The sequence below is a fragment of the Salmo salar genome, chromosome ssa11 (genome assembly GCF_905237065.1).
Source record: "Salmo salar chromosome ssa11, Ssal_v3.1, whole genome shotgun sequence".
Taxonomy (NCBI): Eukaryota; Metazoa; Chordata; class Actinopteri; order Salmoniformes; family Salmonidae; genus Salmo; species Salmo salar.
The window spans coordinates 64,903,772-64,929,888 of NC_059452.1; the positions used below are offsets into that span (position 1 = coordinate 64,903,772).

Sequence of the window (26,117 nt, forward strand, 5' to 3'; positions counted from 1 at the left end):
GTCTGTCAGGCAGTTCTGTGATCAATCAATCAAGCAGTCAGTCAGTCAGTACTGCGGTCAGTCAGTCAGTACCGCGGTCAGTCAGTCAGTACCGCGGTCAGTCAGTCAGTACCGCGGTCAGTCAGTCAGTACCGCGGTCAGTCAGTCAGTACCGCGGTCAGTCAGTCAGTACTGCGGTCAGTCAGTCAGTACCGCGGTCAGTCAGTCAGTACTGCGGTCAGTCAGTCAGTACTGCGGTCAGTCAGTCAGTACTGCGGTCAGTCAGTCAGTACTGTCGGGGGAATTTCTGAAGGTTGAAAGGAGAGACTGTGCCTGGTCCCTGGACGTACTTAAGTGCACTGTATAGTAAGTCATCTCATCTCCCTCCGGCAGTTCCCCCAGTTTTCCTCTATTTAAGCTCTAAGTCCGTAACAAGAAAGGGGGATGGGGATAGAAAGACAGAAGGGGTAATCGACTCACTCTCTTGGCTTACTATTCCCCTTCTCCTCTCAAAGTGTTAGAGAGTTGGGAACACACTGTGCTGTGTATTTCACCATTTCTGTCACATAATGTATAATATTCAGCCTATTGTATTGTCAGTCTCCAGTTAAAGGGGAGGTGAACACGAAGCGGGAAGTGATTGGCTGTCAAGTCAACCTAACAAACAAACATCACAGAGTTAAGAAAACAAATGCCCATTCCACTGACATCTCAAAGAACTGCTGTCACCTTCCAGCCAATAAAGAGAAGAGTAGAGACACCACTGGCTCAGAAAAATGAGGTCACAGCGATTATATAGCCGTGACGGTTGTTTGGTTCGGTCAGTGTCGGGCCATCTTCGATCTCGGTTTGTGTGATGTCCCTCCACTATCTCACCATGCTGTCTAACAACAAAAACTAGGCTACTTCAACCCCTAACTCTACTTTTAACCCTCACCCCATACTTTACCCCCAACCTTACAGCACCAGGGTGAGGTACTTTGCTGTCTTGGCACTTTGTTACCAGCAGCTTGCTTTATAGCGGAGCGCTACATTGCCTGACTGTACAGCTGGTTTCTGTTTCTCGCATGTTCCCAACTGATCCATTCAATTCTCTGATCGCCCAGAGAGTACACACACCCGGTTTCCCAAGTCTGAATCAATCTCTGATTAAACTTTGAGGATGTAAACCAGCGGACACTGCAACCAGCAGACAATGTGGCTCTCCAGGACCAGAGCTGTCCATCCCTTGCCTGAAATACAAATTGATAAGCTCAGTTTGCAGTACATAACAGTTTGGATTGCAGGCAAGTAGGCTACAACCCTGCTTTAAGCACAGTGAAGAGACTTTTGAAGGTACAGTGAGTATGTTCTGCTCTCTGTGCTGCATTCTGGTGTTGCTGGATAACAACAGCAGTGATGCTTTACTAAGAATCTCTTTGCCATAAGGCCTAGGCTATATATAACTCTGCCACAAACATTTATGACCGCTGGTGACAACTGTCTTTCTTTACCCACTCATGATGACAGAAACTGTTGTTTAGGTCAGCTAACCGGCTAGGCATAGGACTAGTTTGCCACACAACATTTAGTGTTCTATGAACGTGCAATGTCAAATGCCTTGATGTTGGTAGCACGTTACATCAGTAGCCCTTTACACTTGTACCTGTATATAGGTTAAAAATGGCAGATTTGGGCACAAATAAGGGCCTAAATTGGAATGGACAGGCTGTACAGTAACATGCTGTAAATTGTGTTACAGCTCAGGCTGTGGGTTTTGACTGACAACCATTCTGAACTTGAGCACTGCACGTGACAAGAAGCTGCCCCCATCCCTCCCGCTAATTGGGCAACGTTTGATATACAGTTACAAGATGACATGGCATCATACCCAGGGCTGTCCTGAACAGAATAAGCCTGTTTGTCTATTAAGAAGAACATTTGCACAAGCTTTCAAATATTGCCCACCTGACCCAGATTGCAATTTATAATAGGCCGTTTTTGTATTGCGAAAACAACAGAAATTATGAGATGGCAAGGGGATGCGGAGCTGTGTTCCAAACAAAACAACTACAAGTCTGCTTGCTCTAGTTCCTTAACGACAGAGCTAGGAGAGTTCTAAAAAGCACCTTATAGTTCAAGACACTTCTTTTAGTCATAAAAGTGCATTGCAATTACTACGGTGCACACTTTGGAGAGGTGTGTGGCCACTTGGGAGAGAGCAGTTAGTCCTCTCACTCCAACCCTTGTCATTGTTTTGTCTTATGATGCACCTACCCCACGTTTTCCAGGAATATTCTTATCATGATACTGAATGTATCCAGACATGTATCCATAACAAATAAGGTTTTGTTATTAACAAATGAGGAAAAGTACAGTAAATATCTGTAAGAAACATTTCAATTTAGCCCTGTCCATATAGGCCAATTCCCAAGAGTGTAGAGTTAATATACACTGACTATACAAAACATTAAGAACACCTGCTCTTTCCACGACATAGACTGACCAGGTGAAAACTATGATTCCTTTTTGATGTCACTTAGTAAATACACTTCAATCAGTGTAGATGAAGGGGAGGAGACAAGTTAAAGAAGGATTTTAAAGCCTTGCGACAATTGAGACATGATTTGTGTGTGCCATTCAGATGGTGTATGGACAAGACAAATATTTAAGTGCCTTTGAACGAGGTATGGTAGTAGGTGCCAGGCGCACCAGTTTGTGTCAAGAACTGCAACGCTACTGGGTTTTTCACGCTCAACAGTTTCCGTGTGTATCAAGAATGGTCCACCACCCAAAGGACATCCAGCCAACTTGGCGCAACTGTGGGAAGCATTGGAGTCAACATGGGCCAGCATCCCTGTTGAACACTTTTGACACCTTGTACGTCCATGCCCCGAAGAATTGAGGCTGTTCTGAGGGCAAAAGTGTGGGGGGGTGCAACTCAATATTAGGAAGATGTTCTTAATGTTTTGTGTTTCAACAACAGCCTAGACCCTTGTATAGACCTAAGGCTGAGTGATGATAGCAGCACTAGCCCAATGAATGCTCTCTCCTGCATGGCCCTTCTACTCTTAAGAGCTAAACGACAGAATGGACTTTTTTTGTTGTTGACATCACCCCTTTTGGTTTGAATGAAACCTTCCATACATATTTGCCCATTGTAAAAGTGCTTAGGAAGTGACTTTTTGAACCAAGGCCAAAACATATAGGTGCTCAAAGTTAACCAATTTTCCATACCATGAGACATCCATGTCTTCATCACTGGAAAAGATAAACGGTTGAGAGATTGGTTTCTTAACTTTTTTTTTAAGTATTTTTTTATACCTTTGATGTCAATTACCTGAAAACGCATGAACTCAAACTTATTTTAATATTTGCATATGTTGTAGCTTAGACCCTATTTTGCTACATCATCTGAGTCGTGTTGTGTCCGCCATCTGTTGAGACGCAACATGCTCTTGAATACAGGGTGGGTGTCATGTTTTGGCTGACAAATGTACTAAAACGGGAACCGAATTGAAATTTCGACTTTCAAAATGGTACCACAATGATCGTTGGAGACCCACACATCAGAGAACGTTGACTTCAATGGGAATATCTGTTGTTTTAAATTATACTGTCACTACTCCATAGGAAACCTATTGAAATCATAGAAATATAGGTAATAGAATAGTCATGAGCATTTAAGTTGACATTTAACGGCGCATGGACCGGAAGCCATCTTTGGGGCAGTAATTCAATTTCAATGGTTAACAAGCTAAATTGCAGTGGTCTAAAGGGATAGGCACAATCTATGATTTCTATGATGAAAATTACTTCCACCCTGTATTCAATAGCAGGTTGTGTCTCAACTGATGGCGGGCACAACACAAAAACTTCAGATGGATGTAAAGTAGGGTCTAACCTACAACATATGGGAATATGAAGAAATTAGTTTGACAACCGTGTTCGTAAGCTTTTAAATTATATCAAACTCAACCGTTTATATTTTCCAGTGATGAACACATGGATGTCTTATGGTATGGTATGCAAAAAATTGGTTAACTTTGAGCACTTTTATCTCTTGATTGTTTTGGCATTCAGGTCCCAAAAGTCACTTTCTGACTACTTCTTGCATGGGTAAACATGTATGGAAAGTTTTGGATTTACTCAGAACTAATTATGGGAGGGGTAACTGGAGAACTAGGCCACCTATACAGGCTTTAATTCCAGCCCAGCACAAACACACCTGATTCAACTCAAATCTTCACACCGTGTCTATGTAGCGCTCCAGGGTCAGAGTTGCTGACCCCTAGATTCTGGTGTGTATCACATTTGTTCCCTGCCGGGACAACTGCGTCGAGATATTCCACTCGTCGATACCCACGTCAATACAGCCAAGGGGTGTGTCCACACCATATGGCAGGCACATCGCTGTGTGTGTGTGTCAAAGTGTGTGTGCGTGTACCATGTAGCCTATTGATTATGTGGAGAGATTAATGCATTTGAAATACATCAACCATGTATGTAAGCATGATGATGTATGACACATGCACAAACAACTATCCTCCAGATACACACACCTTTCTTGAACTCCTCCAGCATGGAGTCCAGTCGAGTGTCGTGGAACACAAAGTGGACCGGGTGGTTGTAGAACTTTGTGATGGTCTTCAGCGTGGTGCAATCGTCTGGGTCCACGAACGCCAGGTCCTTCACGTACAGGATGTCCACGATGTTGGAGCGCTCGTCGTCGAACACGGGGATGCGCGTGTAGCCGCTCTCCATGATCTCTGACATGGTGTTGAAGTCGAGGACCGCGTCATTCTGGATCATGAAACAGTGTGCCAACGGAGTCATCACGCTCTCAACCGTCTTACTCCGGAGTTCCAGAGCTCCTTGGATCATGTTGAGCTCCTCTTTGACCAGGTCGTTGTACGGTTCTGTCACCCTGAGCATCTCCACCAGCTTCTCGCGGTTATACACAGTGCCGATCTCCTGGCCTAGGAGCACGTCTAGGAGCTTGCTGACAGGGAAGGAGAGGGGGAAGGTGAGCAACATGAAGAACTTGGTCACCTGGATGGTGTTGGCGCCCACCGCAAGACCGTGGCGAGAGCACAGCGCCTGAGGGACAATCTCGCCGAAAATCACGATACCCACTGTGGAGGCGACCACAGCGCCCAGCCCAGAGCCTATTAAGTCGTCCAGGAGGATGGTGAGTGTGGTGTTGACCAGGACATTGCCAAGCAGCAGCGAGCAGAGAAGGTAGTTCCCCTTACTGCGAATGGGCTCAATTTTGCGGGCATATTTCTTTTCCTTCTCTGAACCACAGCTCTGGACTATACGGAGCTCCATGGGGTCCAGAGCCATGAGCCCCAGGTTCAGCCCGCTGAACATACCAGACAGCACCAACAGACAACAGATAAGGATGATCTGGAACCACAGGGGGAGGAGAGTTTTCTCCCCCTCTACCACCCGGAGTCTCCCGTCGCTATCACCGAGCAGAGCCCACCTGCCATTGGCCAAACTCTTGATGCACAACCCATACTCCTTGTGCGGCTCACTCTTACGAAGGGGTTTAATGTTTATGCTGAGTACCCCTGTGGTCCCCCGGCTACTGATGTTCATGTAGGTCGCGATGCTGAAGTCTTTGGTGAAATCAACACAAGTCCTGTTAGGTGTGTCATCAATGTTATTGTCCCCCCCCTCATCGCTCCCATCCCCTCGTTCCGTGAAGCGGATCTGCGCCCAGGTGCCCGAGTTGAGCTGCACACCGTAGAACCGGAGCTGCACTGTGCTCTCCTCCGTTACCTGTATGACCCCGTCGTCAGTGGTTGTAGCCGGTTTGTCGCTCCTCTCCAGCCGCATACCGAGCACCTGGGTCCCGCTGTTGCTGACACTCGACGTGGCTGTTTCGGTGCGTCCCCCGACTGCACTCCAAAGGAAAACGATAAGAGTTAGAACGTAGCCTTGCTGCCCGCTCCATTCTGTCGCCATGTTTGTTTCACTCTGTTGCTGGCGAACTGGGAGCTGACGTCACGTACTCATGTCCCTCCGGCCCCGCCCCTCTACTACCATAATAACCCTAAAGCACCGCCTATCGGACACGGCAAGTAACAGCCCCACACACAAACACACGCCATCCTGAACACTTTACTATGCACGATTTGTTTTATAGGCTACTTTTGGGTTTGATATTGGGCTACTGTCGGACAATATTCAGAGCTGCACGTTCACGAGGGACCGCGCAGCAGTTTTTCCTCATGTCGCATGGTCGTGCGCGTGCATGGGAGACGAAGGCAAGCATAATGCCGTGTAGAACTAACCATAGAAATGTAATGAATCATTCTGTTAATATGTAACTAACCTACTGTGTCTTACACACACTTTAGGTTGAGCAATTTGAGTGTTAGCTAATTGCATTCTGTAGTTTATCTGTCATTTATTAGGCTCACCATTATGATTGTGTTTATAGCCTGTAGACTTTATAGCCACATACAATTGTGCATTATAAAGCCTATCAATGAACATAATAAATTATTAATCTCTTGCATCTTTATTTCAGCCCGAGGTATATTATCCACAATTAACTGGCATCCTCACATTTTGCTATAAAGGCCCAAGGCAATGCAGCAAAGTGAATACTGTGGTGCCCAGCGGTTTGTATTCAGTCAGAGACAAAGCTGTTATATAAAGTGCCGCACACTGCATCTGTATGTCTCACCAGCATCTCTCTGGCTCTGTACCCGCTCCTAATGTATGATGCAGAGGAGGCTTATGAGAGGAGCTATAGGAGGACGGCTCATTGTAATGCCTTGAATGGAGTTAATGGAACGGAGTCAAACGTGGTTTCCCTTTTTTATTTTTATTTTATTTTAGCAAGGAGTCACCAGTGTCTCTGTTTAAAGGAAGCCCTGCTTTTAGAATTTCATAGAACAAAAAAATGTAATACAATATAAAACAAGTCAAATAGAGCACGACACAAATTGCACAGACAAAACATAAATATACACAAAACACGATCAACTAAAGCAAACACATTCTTCATTATAAAATTCCTCTGTCCACTCTCTAAACTCCACCAGAGACACTAAGGCTGTACAGTGTACTGTTTTTTGGAAATTATTCCAAATATATGGAGCAGAAAAACTAAAGGCCGGTTTACACCAAAGGAGTCTTCAGAGTTAACTACCTGTGAACGGATTTGATAACTTGCCATTTTAAATCTTTATAGCGAAGTTAGGTAAGTCATAAGCTTGTGGAGCATGGCTTTGTAAACAAAAATAGTGTAATGATGCGTAATAGTATCACCATAATAAAGAACAAGTAGAAAGGTTGACTGCAAAATCTGCTTCTTGCTGACTAGAGACGAGAGACAAGACCTGTTCCTCTGAAAAAAGCCCACTTGAAATCTTAGTTTCTTAACTAATTTGTATGTTTTTTAAACGATAAATCATTGTCAATCCAAAAACCAATGTATTTGTATGCAGAGACTCACTGGATTCAAGTCAGTTAAGAACAAATTCTTATTTACAATGACGGCCTAGGAACAGTGGGTTAACTGCCTTCCTTGTTCAGGGTGCAGAACGACATATTTTTACCTTGTCAGCTCGGGGATTCGATCTAGCAACCTTTCGGTTACTGGCCCAATGCTCTAACCATGAAAGGGGGCATTTGGAGGGGGCATGATTATCTCCAATAGTATTGAAGACATTTGCAATAAAGCTTAAAGCTAAATCAGGTTCAGGGATCGCTGAGATACAATCAAGGTCAATAAAATAAAGATAATGTAAAAAAGCTTGTTCACTAAAGTTTTCAAAGTTCCTCTTAGCGATGACACGAGGCTTAGGTTAATGCATTTTCACATCTCTGACACAGACAATTGGGCAATGGTCACTAAAATCCAGCGGGAAAACCCAACTAGTAACCTATTTATCTAAGATCAATCAAAGTAGATGTCCATGTAGTATCCAGTTATCAGCTGAGACAGGTTTAGCTCAGAGCAAATATCTTTCAGTGTATTTGACACTGACATCCTCCAATCAATATTCCAATTACCCATAATGAATAGTTCAGATTTACCATAGAAATTCAGATAAATTGTTAAGAGCAAACGAGGGAGCCGAGGGAGTACGATTACACTCCTCCTACTAGTGTCAGCCGGTTATAATGACCAAGGCCCACATTAAGAATGACACAATCAAACTGCATAGGGACAGAGGTAGCAAACATTTAAATTGTAAATATAGCACCTCTGCCAATTCTGTCTGATCTGTAAACATTATAACCAGACAGAGACGCATCACAGGCCAGCACAGAATTATTCATCCAAGTTTCAGAAATGACCAGAATGTCCACGTTGGACTGAGGAGTCCGAATTTGAATCAAATCCATCATTGAAATCAAACTTCGGGAATTTACATGAACAAATCTAAAACCGCAGCAGCAGTTCTCAGGTCAGGTGGAGTCTCTAATACAAGCATGCAATGATCAGTAGGTAAGCCCTTATTAGAAAATACCATAGGATTGGTTTGAATTGGTATAGGATTGTCTAGAACTGAACCACCGGGCCTATGCCTCAAGCGAGGACGTGGGTTAAAACAAGAGTCAATGAGGTTTACCTGTTGCGGGCCTGCATTATGATGACAATGCTGATTTATGGATGTGATTACCTGAGCGGGACTTTGGCAACATTTTCACACTGAAGAATCTTGGTTTCATGGGTAACACCTGAGCGGGGCTAGTTCTGTCTCTGAGTCAATATCTTAAAGCGGCCTTGAAATGTGAAGAGAGGCTCCAGGCTCCTAGATGGTTTCGGTGGAGTCCATCATCTCTGTAGAGCGTTTTTTCTTTCCAAAAAGTGTTCGAAATTGTCAATAAAAGTTATGCCAACAGAGTGGCAGTAGTCTTTAAGCCGGATGTGAAGTGCTAAGAGCCTGCTGAACCTTGGAGCCAGAGATAATTAGCTGCTTTTCAGAGCCTTTCAGGGTGTTGATCAGCTCAATAAAATCCTGTTTCATTAGCACTGATTTACCCTTTTGATATCATTTGATCCCACATGCACTACGACAGCAGCAGCCCTTGACTGTTGATGTAGGACGGATGGAAAATATGCTGTGATATCCTTCACCTAGCACAGGGTTTTTGCTCCAGCAACCGAGATGTGACTCACCATGGAGCTACCAACAATGATGTGCTGGTGGAAGGTGAGTGACCGTGGACGTCCGGATTTGCTGTGCCTCCTTGAGAACTGACGGGAGATGGGTGATGAAGGACCCCCATCATCAATAGAAGCCCGAGCCAGGGGCTGTGAGGTGTGATGTGAGAGGAAGCCCATGGGCCTGTGGTAGTGCCCCTGAGCTGGACCCTCAGGAGACAGGGTAAAGGATAAAGGAGCAGGAATCTCTGGAAGCAGGTGGGTGAAACTGTTGGTCAGAAGGATGGGCCACCCAAAGTCATTTCAACCATCCATATGATGGATGTGTTTGACATTGTTCCGTTCATTCTATTCCAGCCATTACAATGAGCCTGTACTCCTAGACGTCCTCCCACCAGCCTCCTTTGGTGGGATGCAGAGGGAAGGAAACCCCTTGAGAAACCAGAGGCTCTTGATAAAAAAGGGCTGAATCAACTTATTGTTTGTTAATTGTTATTTCAGTTAGGCTTACTTAATTAGTTAACTTAAATGCCTCAACGTGACTATTTGGTTGAATTTGTAAAAGGTCATCAATGTCAATGTGGGAAACACAGTTTTGGTCTCAGTTCAATATGTTTCAACAATACAGTAGCTAAAAGTTGTTTTCAGATTGAACTCAGCCAAACCGAAGGCAGATCTGGATAATGCTGTGATGTCTGTGCCAAGTGGGGGTGCAGATGGATAGTCGATGGTCATTCGTGTCACTGAGACAGCTGTGGTCGCTGTCAGTGATGTAACCAATGATTTATATATACACTAAATGACTGACAGGGGGCGCTGTTTTGAAGCCACCGGCACCTCCATCTTGGTACTCCCCACCATTGTAAAAACCATTTAGGAAACTATAGAGAGGCATTTATTAATGTCTACATTTGTTTTTGCCACGTTTATTCTATTACAGACACTTTAATGCATACTTTTAAATGATATGTGAGCTAAACATAATATATTTATATACACACACACACATATATATATAATATATAATATGACTCGGTACTGGTGCCCCCTGTATATAGCCTCGTTATTGTTATTCTTATTGTGTTACTTTTTATTACTTTTTATTTTAGCCTGCTTTGTAAATATTTTCTTCTTCTTGAACTGCACTGTTGGTTAAGGGCTTGTAAGTAAGCATTTCACGGTAAAGTTTACACTTGTTGTATTCGGCGCATGTGGCAAATAAAGTTTGATTTGATTTATATATATATATATATATATATATATATATATATATATATATATATATATATATATAAAAATGTCTTTAAAGTTTAATTATTATTTTTTGCTCTTACTGTCCCCACTACAACAAACAAATTCTTAAATATATGCAATTTAGTCCTTGAAGTTTTTTTTTATTGAAATACTGTAGAATTCCACTCATTCTTATGGGAGACTGCTCCTTTTGGTGAGTGGCAAGTGTCCGACCGCGCAATAAGGGTTTATGCCGTATTCAAAACAACTGGGAACTCGGAACTTGAAATGCTCCGATTACATTGCGTTCAAAACAACTGGGAACTGGGGAAAAATAGTTTTGAACGGTCATCCAACTCGAAATTCCAACTCGGGAACTCGGGCCTCTTTCCAGAGCTCCGACTTTCCGACCTAAAGATCTCTGAGGTCATGATTTGACCTCGTGTTTTTCTGAGTTTGCAGTTATTTGAACGTGGCATTATATCTCAAAGCCTCGAGGTCACTGGATGTTACTTTTGGTGCTTTCAAGAAAACTGGGAACTCGGAAAAACACTAGGTCAATCATGACGTCAGTGATCTTCAGTTGTAAAGGTCGAGTTCAAGAAAGATGCCGGAGTTCGCGACTTGGACTTCCGTGTTGGATGACTGTTCAAAACCATTTTTTCCAGTCTGAGATATTTTTTCCCTGAGTTTCAAATTGTCTTGAATGCACTGAATTTGGATATTTCTGAGTTCGGAATTCCCAGGTGTTTTGTACATGGCATTTGAGCTGAGGGATCCAACAGAGGGTGGACAACAACAAAACGTGTTTCAGTCCCCGCTCCATATGTATTTTAAACAGTCTTTAATATAGCCTAGAATAGACTAGATCATGTCAAAATGTAGGCTGATAGACAGACTAGTGTAGTGATTGAAATAATCAAATCTCTTATTAAATACTTTAGATCATTCAATTTGTGTGCATAAGTTTTAAATATGTCATTGAGGGAGGCCTAGATGTGATTTAATTATCTTTTGATCTGTGATTTTTGTTTTAATCCTCTGACTTTGCGGTGACCTAGAGTTACGTAATAATAGCGCTTCATCTCATACAGTAGAAATCCAATCCATGACTGTGGTTTTTATCTCACATCGCCATCTAGTGAACAAAAACGGAATATCCCTGATTGTGCAGCGTTCCTGGAATTGTTGGGTGGAGTCGAGGATGAGCTTCATTGTAAAGACACGAATGCCTTTTCAAATTATGATTTAAAAAAAAAAAAGAACATGATACAAGAACATTTAAAAGTCGAGATAATACAAAATTAGTATATGTACAAAATTCAGTTTTCGGACCATCTGAAATTCCTGATTTTCAGGACTTTACAACTATGACATTATAGCCTTTCTAGAATTACTGCTATATTAAAACTCTTCAATTTGTTTTTATCCATTGACAATAAGTGCATCTTAACATTGGGTAAAAAACTACCTATAAAGATATCTAGCCTGTCCATCAGCTGCCATTAATGAAAATGTTAATTAAACAGTTAATGAGAGATATCATCAGTGAAAACACAAAACGATAGCGAGGATATTTATCTCCCACTTAATAATCATTCCTTTATTATATCCCTATTAGCACAATTTGTATTTTTACATTGGTCTAATGAAGCCTAAAATACACAGAAGTCACAACAGACACTAGAAAGTAGTGTCTGTAAATAAATGATATTACATTCACACAATAGGCTCCAATAAAACAAAGCCATATAGTCCTAACTCAAATAAATTCTGACTCTTGTATGAAATGCTTATACGAATGATTATTTGTGTCAACAGAAAATAGGAAAAGTTATAACTGTGGGTTGGTTACTTGTCATATCAATGCCCATAACTGAGAACAGTGGTGTTTAAACAGCACTGTATACTGTACATTGCTATCTTCACAATCCAGATCTCATGTGTGTGTGTGTGTGTGTGTGTGTGTGTGTGTGTGTGTGTGTGTGTGTGTGTGTGTGTCTGTGTTACTCCAGCCGTCCATCCCCTCTGTTACTCCTAGGACCCTGGACATGTCCGTCTGGCAGTAGAACATCCACAGTATAGCTGATGGTTTTAAACTGCAGTAAGCTGTAGGTGTTGTCAAAATGCAGCCTGTCTACACACAGGACACAATACAGAATTAGTCCTGTGTATCTGTTCAGCTGTATCTTTGTATGTATGAGAGTATGTGCTATTTGTATGTGCTGGTGTGTGTGTGTTTGTATGTACGTGTGTATCTGTGAATCGTGTGTGAGTGTGTGTGTGTGTATATGTGTGTGCGTGTACTCACAGGTTCCAGGCTCGGGGCAGGTGAGGGAGCGGTCCTCTGGGACCATGTGTGCATTGTAGCGTTCACTAGGCAGCACCTGCAGCATATCCCCCACCTTCTGATGCCCGCCCCCCTCCTGGGTCCGCGTGAACACCCCAAAGCAAATGACTGCCCCATCACTGGCAAACCTAGAGAGGAGAGGGAGGAGGAAAGGGAGGGAGAGGGGAGACATTGGGAAAAAGTTGGGGAGATAAAGGGAGGGAGGAAGGAAGATGGAGAAGAACGAAGGGGGGAGTTTGTAAAGTGGCTTCTTCTCCTCTCCTTCATCTGCACTGATCTGGAATCATCACTTGGTAGGCGAAGTCAATATGGAAAGCACCCAATCCAGGGTTAGGGGCCAGGGGTAGCACTAGAGTGTTCGGTCAGACTTAAAGTTACAATATGTCATTTTTTGGTCGGGATCCGTACTTGGTGAAACTGCCACGTCCGTTTGAGATATTACAAAAACAAAGAAGTTACTTCGAACAACCTACACCGTTGTTTTCCCTTGGACATCATTGCACGTACGATAGGACACCAGAATATGTACCGCAGATTTTTTTTAACATGCTGCTGGATGCTCCACTCCTCCGTTTCATCAACAAAACAAATGCAGTAACAAAGGCACTGGGCGAACAGTGGTGTTGTTTCACCTTATGCGTATTTCAGCTTTAAGGTTGGGAAGTACAGTTGAAGTCGGAAGTTTACGTACACCTTAGCCAAATACATTTAAACTCAGTTTTTCACATTTCCTGACATTTAATCCTAGTAGAAATTCCCTGTCTTAGGTCAGTGAGGATCACCACTTTATTTTAAGAATGTCAAATGTCAGAATAATAGTCTCAGCCTGGCCAGTTCCCCTCTCTCCACTGGGATTCTCTGCCTCTAACCCTATTACAGGGGCTGAGTCACTGGCTTACTGGTGCTCTTCCATGCCGTCCCTATGAGGGGTGCGTCACTTGAGTGGGTTGAGTCACTGACGTGATCTTCCTGTCCGGGTTGGCGCCCCCCCTTGGGTTGTGCCGTGGCGGAGATCTTCGTGGGCTATACTCGGCCTTGTCTCAGGATGGTAAGTTGGTGGTTGAAGATCCCTCTAGTGGTTTGGGGGCTGTGCTTTGGCAAAGTGGGTGGGGTTATATCCTGCCTGTTTGGCCCTGTCCGGGGGTATCGTCGGACGGGGACACAGTGTCTCTTGACCCCTCCTGTCTCAGCCTCCAGTATTTATGCTGCAGTAGTTTATGTGTCGGGGGCTAGGGTCAGTCTGTTATATCTGGATTATTTCTCCTGTCTTATCCGGTGTCCTGTGTGAATTTAAGTATGCTCTCTAATTCTCTCTGTTTCTCTCTGTTTCTCTCTCTCTCTCTCTCTCAGAGGACCTGAGCCCTAGGACCATGCCTCAGGACTACCTGGCCTGATGACTCCTTGCTGTCCCCAGTCCACCTGGCCATGCTGCTGCTCCAGTTTCAAATGTTTTGCCTGCGGCTATGGAACCCTGACCTGTTCACCGGACGTGCTACCTGTCCCAGACCTGCTGTTTTCAACTCTCTAGAGACAGCAGGAGAGGTATAGATACTCTAAATGATCGGCTATGAAAAGCCAACTGACATTTACTCCTGAGGTGCTGACCTGTTCCACCCCACCCCCCCACCGCTAGTGTACATACACTCAATTAGTATTTGGTAGCATTGCCTTTGAATTGCTTAACTTGGATCAAACGTTTTGAGTAGCCTTCCACAAGCTTCCCACAATAAGGGGTGAATTTTGTCCCATTCCTCCTGACAGAGCTGGTGTGACCGAGTCAGGTTTGTAGGCCTCCTTGCTCGCACACGGTTTTTCAGTTCGGCCCACAACTTTCCAATGGGATTGAGGTCAGAGCTTTGTGATGGCCACTCCAATACCTTGACTTTGTTGTCCTTAAGGCATTTTGCCACAACTTTGGAAGTATGCTTGGACTCATTGTCCATTTCGAAGACCCATTTGCGACCAAGCTTTAACTTCCTGACTGATGTCTTGAGATGTTGCTTTAATATATCCACATAATTTTCCTCCTCATGATACCATCTATTTTGTGAAGGGCACCAGTCCCTCCTGCAGCAAAGCACCAGCCACAACACGATGCTGCCACCCCCGTGCTTCACGGTTGGGATGGTGTTCTTCAGCTTGCAAGCCTCCCCCTTTTTCCTCCGAACATAACGATGGTCATAATGGCCAAACAGTTCTATTTTTGTTTCATCAGACCAGAGGACATTTCTCCAAAAAGTACGATCTTTGTCCCCATGTGCAGTTGCAAACCGTAGTCTGTCTTTTTTATGGCGGTTTTGAGCGGTGGCTTCTTCCTTGCTGAGCGGCCTTTCAGGTTATCTAGATATAGGACTCGTTTTACTGTGGATATAGATACTTTTGTACCTGTTTCCTCCAGCATCTTCACAAGGTCCTTTGCTTTTGTTCTGGGATTGATTTGCACTTTTCGCACCAAAGTGCGTTCATCTCTAGGAGACAGAAAGCGTCTCCTTCCTGAGCGGTATAACGGCTGCGTGGTCCCATGGTGTTTATACTTGCTTACTATTGTTTGAAAATTGCTCCCAAGCAAAGAGGCACTGAGTTTGAAGGTAGGCCTTGAAATACATCCACAGGTACACCTCCAATTGACTCAAATTATGTCAATTAGCCTATCAGAAGCTTCTAAAGCCAAGACATCATTTTCTGGAATTTTCCAAGCTGTTGAAAGGCACAGTCAACTTAGTGTATGTAAACTTCTGACCCACTGAAATTGTGATACCGTGAATTATAAGTGAAATAATCTGTCTGTAAACAATTGTTGGAAAGATTACTTGTGTCATGCACAAAGTAGATGTGCCTATCGTTGGCAATGAGAAATGGTAGGACTGCGACTTCTGAGTAGAAATATGCGAGCTCAATCATATTATTTTCTGCACCAGGGCGCTTTGGGTTGAGCACCGAGAATACTCGTGCCATATCTCTAAAGTCGGTAAATCGATTCTCAAACTGCCCCATAAAAACATGAAGTATGTAATGGTATACATCAACTTTAAGTGCCTTCTGCTTTCCTGAATTGGCTCGTCCTCTGCTCCCTCCTCATGAAACCTTTCCCTCTTGGCGCCCTCTCCTCTGCAAACTCAGTTGTTGCATTGTTTTGTTGGGCCATCGAGTTCGCACTGTTCTCCATCTTGTCATAGGGCTAATCTGTGCGCATCTGTCAGATCTCAGCCAGATGTCAATTAGATCCACGGCATCTCTCAAATTATTTTCAAGGTAGTTAGAAAGGGTGTACGTCTTCTTTAAACTGTTCCAAAAAAACAACATCATTTTAAACTCAAATGTGCTCATTTTTTTAGAGCAGGCCATTTGTTTCAGAGGCCGTTTTTGGTGTAGTATGGTGATGGTGCTTTATTCCGTGCAGGGCTTCAAGGATCGCGGGCAGGCTCTGTATAACCGCTTCTGTGGCCTGTTTCCTGGAGGACCACCTTGTGGCTGATAGGCTTTTCAGCCTGAGAACGGCTCTCTCCAGCTGCATGCTTTCCTGTTCCTCCTCAAATATTTGAATTCTTGGGAGGCTAGAAGTCAAAAAGCAGTGTACCCCAAAAATCTTTTGCGCTATTCAAGGAACATGCAGCGTCCATTAGAACGAATTTGATATTGTGTGCACAGAAATGCACGTAGAACTCATCATCAAGCTTTGATTATTTGAAACAGCTGTGTAGTACTAAGGGAAAAAACTAAACGTGCACCACTTGAGTTTCCCAGGACCAAGTCTGGGAAATGCTGCCATAACTTAAATGAATGAGTGATTTTTCTTTTTGAAAGTTTTAAAATAAAGATCTCCAATATTTTACTGTCAATAATGCTTGTTTCTAAATGGGTATAGTGTGATGACAGGGAAAAAATGAATAATCTTGTGATATCTAGCTATATAATATAGTAGGCTAATTAGCGGAGAGGCAGGTAAAACTGCATACAGGCTGCATACAAGCTCCTCTATAAAACAAAGTGGGATATCACAAGCCCGGATTCAACACAAAAGGCGGGGGCATAGGCATGGGTGGGCCTGGGTGGACACAGGGCCACCCAATCAGACTGATCAAAAAACAACAACAAAAATACATAATTATTTTTAAAATACTCCTCAGAAGGCATATCCACTAACGAATTTCTGTCTACACCCCTGCAAAAATGTTGATCAAAGTGTAATGAAGGAAAGCTCTGCATTGATATCCTGATTCCACGATGTTCAAGCTTATTTGCTGCTAGTCTGTGAATCCGGTTATGCAGTAGACTGTTAGAGTTTGAGAATGCGCAGATTGAGAATGCGCCAGCCGGTATACGCAGGATGCGCTGGTCCCAATTGTCTAATGAGGGTTACAGTCATGACAATCCTGGAAAAGTCATGGAATTTTAATATTGTGTTTTCCTTTTTAAATATATTATCAATCACTTAAAAATCTACATATCAGCCATGATCAGAATTAGGCCTACCCTTCAGCGGGTCTCTGTGTGTGTGCTGTGCATCGTCTGCTTGTGTTCCAGTGCGAGTGGCTGTTGCCTGAGGAGAGAGGGTCATTTCTGCAGCTGGAAGCCTATAAAATAATGATAGACTAACTATATAGCCAATTCAAAACATAACTTGCCATGCTACAAGCTATCTCGCTAGTTAACTATTTAGTTATTTAGCATTAGTTTTGTTGACTGTTGAGAAATAAATCTGACACCATTATTTGAAAGCTGGGATTTCCCTCTATTAAACAGTCGGCTAGCCATGTAATTCCGACGACGAAGTTATAAATGTTAGAGGAATAGCCTAATTGACAAATAACTTCCATGCTGTGCATAGATATCCCCTAAAACATGACTATTTTAGCCTCATAAGGTTATAGATAAACATGTCTTAGTTAGTGTCACGTCCTGACCAGTATAAAGGTTATTTGTTATTGTAGTTTGGTCAGGACGTGGCAGAGGGTATTTGTTTTATGTGGTTCGGGGTGGTGTTTTATGTAGTAGGGCGTTTGATTTATTATTTCCGGGGTTTTGGTCTATGTTCTATGTTTTGGTATTTCTATGTTCTTTCGGGTTTGTTGTATTTCTATGTTTAGGTTAATGGGGGGTTGGACTCTCAATTGGAGGCAGGTGCTTTCTCGTTGCCTCTGATTGAGAGTCCTATATATTGGTATGTGTTTGGTTTAGTGTTTGTGGGAGATTGTTTCTTGTTTGGCGTGTGTGAGCGTTACAAGACTGTTTAGTTGATCGTTTGTTCGTTCTTTGTTTGTTATTTTGGTGTTCTCTTTGAGTTAAAATAAACATCAAGATGAGCATCCACATTCCTGCTGCGTTTTGGTCCTCCATTCCAGACGACAACTGTGACAGTTAGCTACCTTGCTTTGAAGTAACCTACCTGATCCATTTTATCCCTGATTCATTGAATGAGTGAATAAATGTATAAAGACATAAAAGTATTTGTTTGCATTGTTGATAAGCAGACTGTGTGTTTCGGGGCCTACACACCCAGTATCTCTCCAGATGGGGGGTTGACCACATGTGTTTTATACAGTGTAGTTATTCTACTTTGTAGGGGGGTATGTGCCTTGATCAAGGGTGCAATTTAAAAAAAAATGTATTTCACCTTTATTTAACCAGGTAGGCAAGTTGAGAACAAGTTCTCATTTACAACTGCGACCTGGCCAAGATAAAGCAAAGCAGTTCGACACATATAACAACACAGAGTTCCACATGGAGTAAAACAAACATATCAGTCAATAATACAGTAGAAAAATAAGTCTATATACAATGTGAGCAAATGAGGTGAGAACAGGTAGGTAAAGGCAATAAATAGGCCATGGTGGCAAAGTAAATACAATATAGCAATTAAAACACTGGAATGGTAGATTTGACAGTAAATGAGTGTGCAAAGTAGAAATACTGGGGTGCAAAGGAGCAAAATAAATAAATACAGTAGGGGAAGCGGTAGTTGTTTGGGCTATTTATAGATGGGCTATGTACAGGTGCAGTGATCTGTGAGCTGCTCTGACAGCTGGTGCTTAAAGCTAGTGAGGGAGATAAGTGTTTCCAGTTTCAGAGATTTTTGTAGTTCGTTCCAGTCATTGGCAGCAGAGAACTGGAAGGAGAGGCGGCCAAAGGAGGAATTGGCTTTGGGGGTGACAAGTGAGATATACTTGCGGGAACCCGTGCTACGGGTGGGTGCAGCTATGGTGACCAGCGAGCAGAGATAAGGCGGGACTTTACCTAGCAGAGACTTGTAGATGACCTGGAGCCAGTGGGTTTGGCGACGAGTATGAAGCGAGGGCCAGCCAACAAGAGCGTACAGGTCGCAGTGGTGGGTAGTATATGGGGCTTTGGTGACAAAACGGATGGCACTGTGATAGACTGCATCCAATTTGTTGAGTAGGGTGTTGGAGGCTATTTTGTAAATGACATCGCCAAAGTCGAGGATTGGTAAGATGGTCAGTTTTACGAGGGTATGTTTGGCAGCATGAGTGAAGGATGCTTTGTTGCGAAATAGGAAGCCAATTCTAGATTTAATTTTGGATTGGAGATGCTTAATGTGAGTCTGGAAGGAGAGTTTACAGTCTAACCAGACACCTAGGTATTTGCAGTTGTCCACATATTCTAAGTCAGAACCGTCCAGAGTAGTGATGCTGGACGGGCGGGCAGGTGCAGGCAGCGATCGGTTGAAGAGCATGCATTTAGTTTTACTTGTATTTAAGTTTAAGCAATGGCAGGAGATAGTAGGCCTACATGGAATCAGAGACCAGCAGCCTTCTAGTGTCAATACTACATTTACTGTATGCTGACTTTTTCATGTAGGCTACATAGAAACGCCACCCATTATTGGTAATGGACATTTGGTTAAAAGTCATGAAATTCCATCTGTCAAAATGTGTATGAACCCTTCACAGTGAATAACCAGAGGTCTCTATAGCATAATGTCATTTGGGAATTTCTGTGAACATGGACCAACTTGAAAAAAGACAGCTCCTGCACCTCTTTCATCCCAAGTCAAACGCAGGGAGCCATTACGTCATCTTCTGCCGTATCACCCACTCACCTCACATGGTAACTGAGGTGCTCACTACCATCTGCTGGATCACTAGAGGATTGCACCTTATATTACGCTATTCCACAATTTAAGGTGTTTTACCAAGGCTTCATACAGCAGAACTATGTCGCCTTTAGAACGTGATCCATTAACATGCCCAGATTTTTTTTAATTACGTGCACTGACCCGCAAATGACCCGTAAAATCGTTCTCTTGTCCCGTATTTGGGCTTTTTAGATGTGATCACCCTAACCCAGAAGTTGGTCGTGGAATTATTGTAATCAAAAGAAGAGACCTTTAAATTTCTTCAAAACAAGTCAACTGTATTATTTAATTACTGCAGTAATGGAGCTTGTCAATGAGCCCCCCCCGTAGGTGATTCACTGAGAGCCTAACCAGCAGGACTTAACCACAGCATTTTATAGCAAAGTCCATCCTCCTGGATGTTCATGACAAATCACAGATGAGAGAATTTATACAAAGGCACATTTTGCTCTCATGCAACAGACATGAAGATTTACATGGCGCCAAATATCTGTCTCTAGTTCATTAACTGCTTGCTTGTACAAGAATACTAATGCAACCTAGAATTCTAAATCCTTTCTTTAAAGAAACTGGAGATTGGTTCTCCCTGTTTACCAACAGACACACAGACACTAATCATGGAACTGAATGTTGTTTAATCACCAATCCATCGTAAATCTACTGTCAGTGTTAAATCTCTCAGAGGCCCACTTTCAGTTCACACACACAGATTAGTGTGTTCTAAAAAAACGATTATGTTGCATAAAACAACCATTTGATGCAAAAACAGTATTCCAAAACGTTTTTGGCCTGCAACCCCATTTTTTTTATGACCACACCATGTAAAAAAGAAAGTTATGTAATCAACAGGCAATGTTTACTTTATTAATTTGATCTATGAAGGTCTATTACAAATCAGTCTGACAGTATTTAAAAAAAAATGTTTACCCCCTTTTCTACCCAATTTCGTGATATCCAATTGATAGGTACAGTCTCGTCCCATTGCTGCAACTCCCGTATGGACTCGGGAGAGGCGATGGTTGAGAGCCATGCCTCCTCTGAAACACGTCTGGCTGTATTTTTGACAGTATTTCATTTTGAAGACAGTTTGGTTTGATGTGACTGAAATGTATTAGAAAGGTATTGGGAGTTCAGAAGATCATCAGGCAATAATGTTGTATGGTTTTCTCCCCCCCCCAGTCTAATTTAGTGCCTGGTCTTGTCCAGTTGTTTCTAACAGCTTGTGGGCATAGTAAAAAGAAAGGAAAGGGGATCTACCCTTAAGAAAAAAGATTGCAGTCAGAGTGCAGTATAATTGCATTACGCTACAAATCCTTCGTCCATAATAACACTGTTTTTTTACTGCAGTACTTTTGCAGTGTAACTGCAGTTACAGTGCTGTATAAAGGCAGTTATTCTGCAATTACTGCCTCCAAAATACCATACACTGCGTGCACAATTATTAGGCTAATTGTATACCTCGGGATTAATTTTATTGTTGAACAAACACAATGCTCTCAGTCAATCCAAAATGTTAGTGAACCTCAAACCTGAATGTTTAACAAAGGAAAAGTGAGTTTTGTCTTTCTCAGGGAAATATATAAGTGTGCACAATTATTAGCCAACCAAATTACAAAAATAATTTCTCTCAACTCACTTGTTTATTCTCAATTTTTAGAGTAAGTGTAACAGATAAGTAACACAAAATGACAATTATATAACATTTTTGGCCTTTCAAAAATATTCAGTGACCAATATAGCCACCCTTATTTTCAATAACTGCCATGAGCCTTCCATCCATGGAGTCTGTCAGTTTCTTGATCTGTTCATGATCAATTTTCTCTGAAGCAGCAACCACAGCCTCCCAAATGCTGTTCAAAAAGGTGTATTGTCTTCCATCACTGTAAATCTCACGTTTGAGAAGGGCCCACAAGTTCTCAATAGGATTTAAGTCAGGTGAGGAAGGGGGCCAGGTCATTATTCAGGCATCTTTGAGGCCCTTGCTGGCTAGCCAAGCAGTGCAGTACTTGGATGCATGTGATGGAGCATTGTCCTGCATAAAGATCATGGCCTTCTAGAATGCTGAGGACTTCTTCCTGTACCACTGTTTGACGAAACAATCTTCCAGAAACTGGCAGTAGGTTTGGGAGTTGAGTTTCAGTCCATCTTCAACCCAAAAAGGTCCAATTACCTCATCCTCAATGATAGCAGCCCATACCAGTACACCTCCTTCACCTTGCTGGCACCTGACTCAAAGTGGTGCCCTGTGTCCATTACTGATCCAGCCACGGGCCCATCCATTTGGTCCATCAAGAGTCACTTTCATTTCATCTGTCCATAAAACCTTTGAAAAATCTGTCTTCAGGTATTTGTTGGCCCAATCTTGACGCTTCAACTTGTGACTCTTATTCAGTGGTGGTCTTGTTTCAGTCTTCTTGACCTTGGCCATGTCTCTGAGCACTTGACACCTTGTACTTCTAAACACTCCAGGTAGGTTGCAGTTCTGGAATACGGTGGCACTGTAGGATAATGGGTTCCTGGTAGTTTGACGTTTAATTCTTCTCAAGTCTTTTGCAGTTAATTTGCGCCTTTTCTTCCCCATGCGTTTTTTGCGCCCCAGTTGACTATTCGCAACAAAACATTTGAATGTCCGGTGGTCACACCTCAATAGTTTAGCTATTTAAAGAGTGTTGCATCCGTCTGAAAGGCATTGTACATTTTTGGCTTTTCAGTGTCAGTTCAATTTATTTTTTGGCCCATTTTACCTGAGGTAATGAGGCTGCCTAATAATTATGCACACCTTATGTTATTCACTTTCGCCACACCCTCCCTCATTACACAAATACGTATCACCTGCAAATGATTAAATCCAATAAGCATTCAAGTTTATATGGTTTGGAGTTGGAAAATGTGAATAGAAACAATGATAAGATCAGAATACTCACTTGCCTAATAATTGTGCACGCAGTGTAGTCGACTGCAGTTACTGCACGGTTATTGCAGTATCAAAAGTGCAATCTTTTTTTGTAAGGGTAGTCAGTTGCACAACTGAATGCATTAAACAGAAATGTGTCTTCCACATTTAACTCAACCCCTCTGAATCAGAGAGGTGCGGGGGGCTGCCTTAATCGACGTCATCGGCGCCCGGGGAGCAGTTGTTGTTGGGTGTTAACTGCCTTGCTCAAGGGCAGAACGTAGAGGGAAACAATATGTAAGGCCCTCCTTGGTTGGGGACAGAAGCACCAGATCATCTGCAAACAGTAGATATTTGACTTTCGGTGAGGCCGGTGCTGCAGACTGTTCAAGTGCCCTCGCCAATTCATTGATACACTATATATACAAAACATTTACATTTCCATTTTAGTCATTTAGCAGACACTCTTATCCAGAGCGACTTACAGTAGTGAATGCATACATTTCATTTCACGCATTTTTTTGTTGTTGTACTGGCTCCCCGTGGGATTCGAACCCACAACCCTAGCGTTGCACACACCATGCTGGCGTTGCAAACACCATGCTCTACCAACTGAGCCACAGGGAAGACCAAAAGTATGTAGACACCTCTTCAAATTAGTGTATTCGGCTATTTCAGCCACACCCGCTGCTGACAGGTGTATAAAATCGAGCACACCGCCATGCAATCATAGACAAACATTGGCAGTAGAATGGCCGGTATTGAAGAGCTCAGTGACTTTCAACGTGGCACCATCATAGGATGCCACCTTTCCAGCAAGTCAGTTAGTCAAATGTCTGCCCTGCTAAAGCTGCCCCGGTCAACTGTAAGTGCTCTTATTGTGAAGTGGAAATGTCTAGGAGCAACAACGGCTCAGCATCAAAGTGATAGGCCACACAAGCTCACAGAACGGGACTGCCGAGTGCTGAAGCGAGTAGCACAAAAATCGTCTTTCCTCGGTTGCATGTTCCAAAAATACCTCTGGAAGCAACGTCAGCACAAGAACTGTTAGTCGGGAGCTTCATGAAATGGGTTTCCATGTCTGAGCAGCTGCACACAATCCTAAGATTACCATGCGCAATGCCAAGCGTTGGCTGGAGTCGTGTAAAGCTCGCCGCCATTGGACTCTTGAGCAGTGGAAACGCGTTCTCTGGAGTGATGAATCACGCTTTACCATTTGGCAGTCCGACGGACAAATCTGGGTTTGGCGGATGCCAGGAGCACGCTACCTGCCCCCAGTGACAACTGTAAAGTTTGGTGGAGGAGGAATAATGATCTGGGGTTGTTTTCCATGGTTCGGGCTAGGCCCCTTAGTTCCAGTGAAGGGAAATCTTAACGCTACAGCATACAATGACATTCTAGACGATTTTGTGCTTCCAATTTTGTGGCAACAGTTTGGGGAAGGTCCTTTCCTGTTTCAGCAGGAAAATGCCCCTGTGCACAAAATGAGGTCCATACAGAAATCGTTTGTCAAGATCGGTGTGGAAGAACTTGACTGGCCTGCACATAGCCGTGACCACAACCCCATCGAACACCTTTGGGATGAATTGGAACAAAGACTGCGAGCCAGGCCTAATCGCCCCAACAGCAGTGCCCTAGCTCACAAATACTCATGGCTGAATGGAAGCAAGTCCCCGCAGCAATGTTCCAACATCTAGTGGAAAGCCTTCCCAGAAGAGTGGAGGCTGTTATAGCAGCAAAGGGGGACCAACCTCATATTAATGCCCATGATTTTGGAATGAGATGTTCAACGAGCAAGTGTCCACATATTTTTGGCCATTTATCACTGAGCTGTGACAATGCACCTTGATATGGCCTATAATAGAACATATTGACTGTACTGACAAACAAAGCTGCCAGGTCTGAGTACAGGGTGTTAAACTTCCTGTGGAATGGTTGAGGCTGCCAGGTGACGATGGTAGAGGTCTGCTGCTTCCAAAGATCCTGGCAGTAGCTCTTCAGAGATGATCTTCTTGCTCGCACCTTGGGCCAGCAGAGTTGGAATTCCTTTGTCTTTTAAATAAGTGGTATGAATGAGTAATATGTAACAAACATAAAACGTCAAATATATCAAACATCAAAACAAGTACAAATGAACCATTATAAGTTACATTCCAGAAGATACAGATCCTCTGAAGTTCTTGTGAAGTCATACTTAACTGCAACAATCCACATGGTTTTATTAGTGAGTTAACTAAGTGAACTAACAAAGCTTTCAGTCAGGTTTTAATCCAGCAAGTCTAATGATTCAAGTTTGGAGTTCAATACATACATTGACCCTAATTCTTTGCTGCTCAGGATGTGTGAGAAAATATTTGTCCTTTATTTTTAGACCAAGGTTTAAATCCCAGAGGAGTTTGAAAAGGAAACATTTGTCTGGATCAATAATGTAATTGGTCTCTAAGGTCTATAGTGTAGTTGGTCTACAATCTGGTTGGTCTAGAAAGGTTGGAGGGGTGGGTGGAAGTAGGAATAGTAGGAGATCGGCGGTAGTATGGTAGAAAAGCCTTTAGTGGATAGAATGTGTTAAGTCATTGTTGATCTAACAGTGGGAGGTTTAGAATATTGAAGAAATACCCTGAGCTCTGACAGGTGGGCAGGTGCTGAATTTTATACAGCTTTGCGCATGAGGAGCAGGCCTTAAATGTCAATCCTCACTTTCATGGTGAGTTAGTGTAAGTCGCGGAGTACAGGGATGATGGGGTAACAGGTGGGTGTTGTTGAGAATCAGCTTTTTGTACATGTTGGAGTCAGTTGATTATGTGAGGGGAGACCACTGAGTAGGGCATTGCAGTAATATATGTGGGCGAACATTGAATTTATGCATCTTTAGATGATTCAAGTATTACAACCAACGAAACAAATGTTAATAGACATTTTCTATTAGGGCATAGTGCTGATCAACATGCTTTGTGAATATATGTTTTCAGAAATAATCCAGGAGCCCACACTCTCCACCTGATGCCAGAGCCTCCTGGAACCAGGCCTATGTGAGTGGGCACATAACTCATCACAGTGCCTAAAGTGCCAGGTAGAGGGTCCACCAGAAAACCAGTGGGTGAAATTTTGAAATCTGACCTTTCTGCAGCAGGTAGCTCTGGCCAGGCAGCTTCATTTTGGAGCAGGTTGAGGGGCTAATTTACTTCCACTAGCTACTACTAGCTCGCATGACTACAGCCAGTAACCAGGTAGTGCTAGCTAGGCAGCTAGTGCAAGCCAACTTTATTCAGTTGTTGAGTTTGCTCTATTGGCATGCTAACTTTATAATAAGTTCTGCATCTTAGCTAACATTAGTATTTTTATCTTCCGGTCACATTCACAGCCAATCTAGCCTGTAAACACACGCCCTAAACCAGGTGAATATGCTATGGAGGGGGCGTGTACTTTCAGGTATGATCAAAACAAAAATTAGTTTTTA

At 43.0% G+C, this 26,117-nt stretch overlaps 2 protein-coding genes across 6 annotated transcripts in view; both read right to left on the reverse strand.

Annotated features, from left to right (window-relative positions):
- LOC106562917 (metal transporter CNNM4) overlaps nucleotides 1-6,082 on the reverse strand; it is a 29,271-nt gene extending 23,189 nt beyond the window's left edge. For 2 of the 5 annotated variants that reach the window (XM_014128015.2, XM_045689846.1), the window contains exon 1: nucleotides 4,521-6,078. In XM_014128015.2, coding sequence (XP_013983490.1) covers nucleotides 4,521-5,931 — 1,411 coding nt within the window. In that variant the 5' untranslated portion in view covers nucleotides 5,932-6,078. Of the gene's footprint in view, nucleotides 1-4,520 lie in introns of all 5 variants that reach the window. The other 3 variants (XM_014128014.2, XM_045689845.1, XM_045689847.1) reach the window with 3 other exon arrangements.
- A 5,829-nt stretch (nucleotides 6,083-11,911) lies between these two features.
- On the reverse strand, nucleotides 11,912-13,396 carry LOC106563008 (SEC14-like protein 3). Its single transcript, XM_014128181.2, has 2 exons — nucleotides 12,636-13,396; nucleotides 11,912-12,461 (listed from the first exon to the last, which is right to left on the reverse strand). The coding sequence occupies exons 1-2, from the start codon at nucleotides 12,844-12,846 to the stop codon at nucleotides 12,331-12,333; spliced, it is 342 nt and encodes a 113-aa protein (XP_013983656.1). The 5' UTR covers nucleotides 12,847-13,396; the 3' UTR covers nucleotides 11,912-12,330.
- Between the last annotated feature and the right edge of the window lie 12,721 nt (nucleotides 13,397-26,117).

Excerpts from the sequence above, each read along its gene's own strand:
- LOC106563008 (XM_014128181.2), bottom strand. The coding sequence starts at position 12,846 with ATGTCTCCCCTCTCCCTCCCTTTCCTCCTCCCTCTCCTCTCTAGGTTT. Across the intron at positions 12,462-12,635 it reads CTGCCCCGAGCCTGGAACCT|ACAGGCTGCATTTTGACAAC; the intron begins GTGAGTACACGC and ends TCCTGTGTGTAG.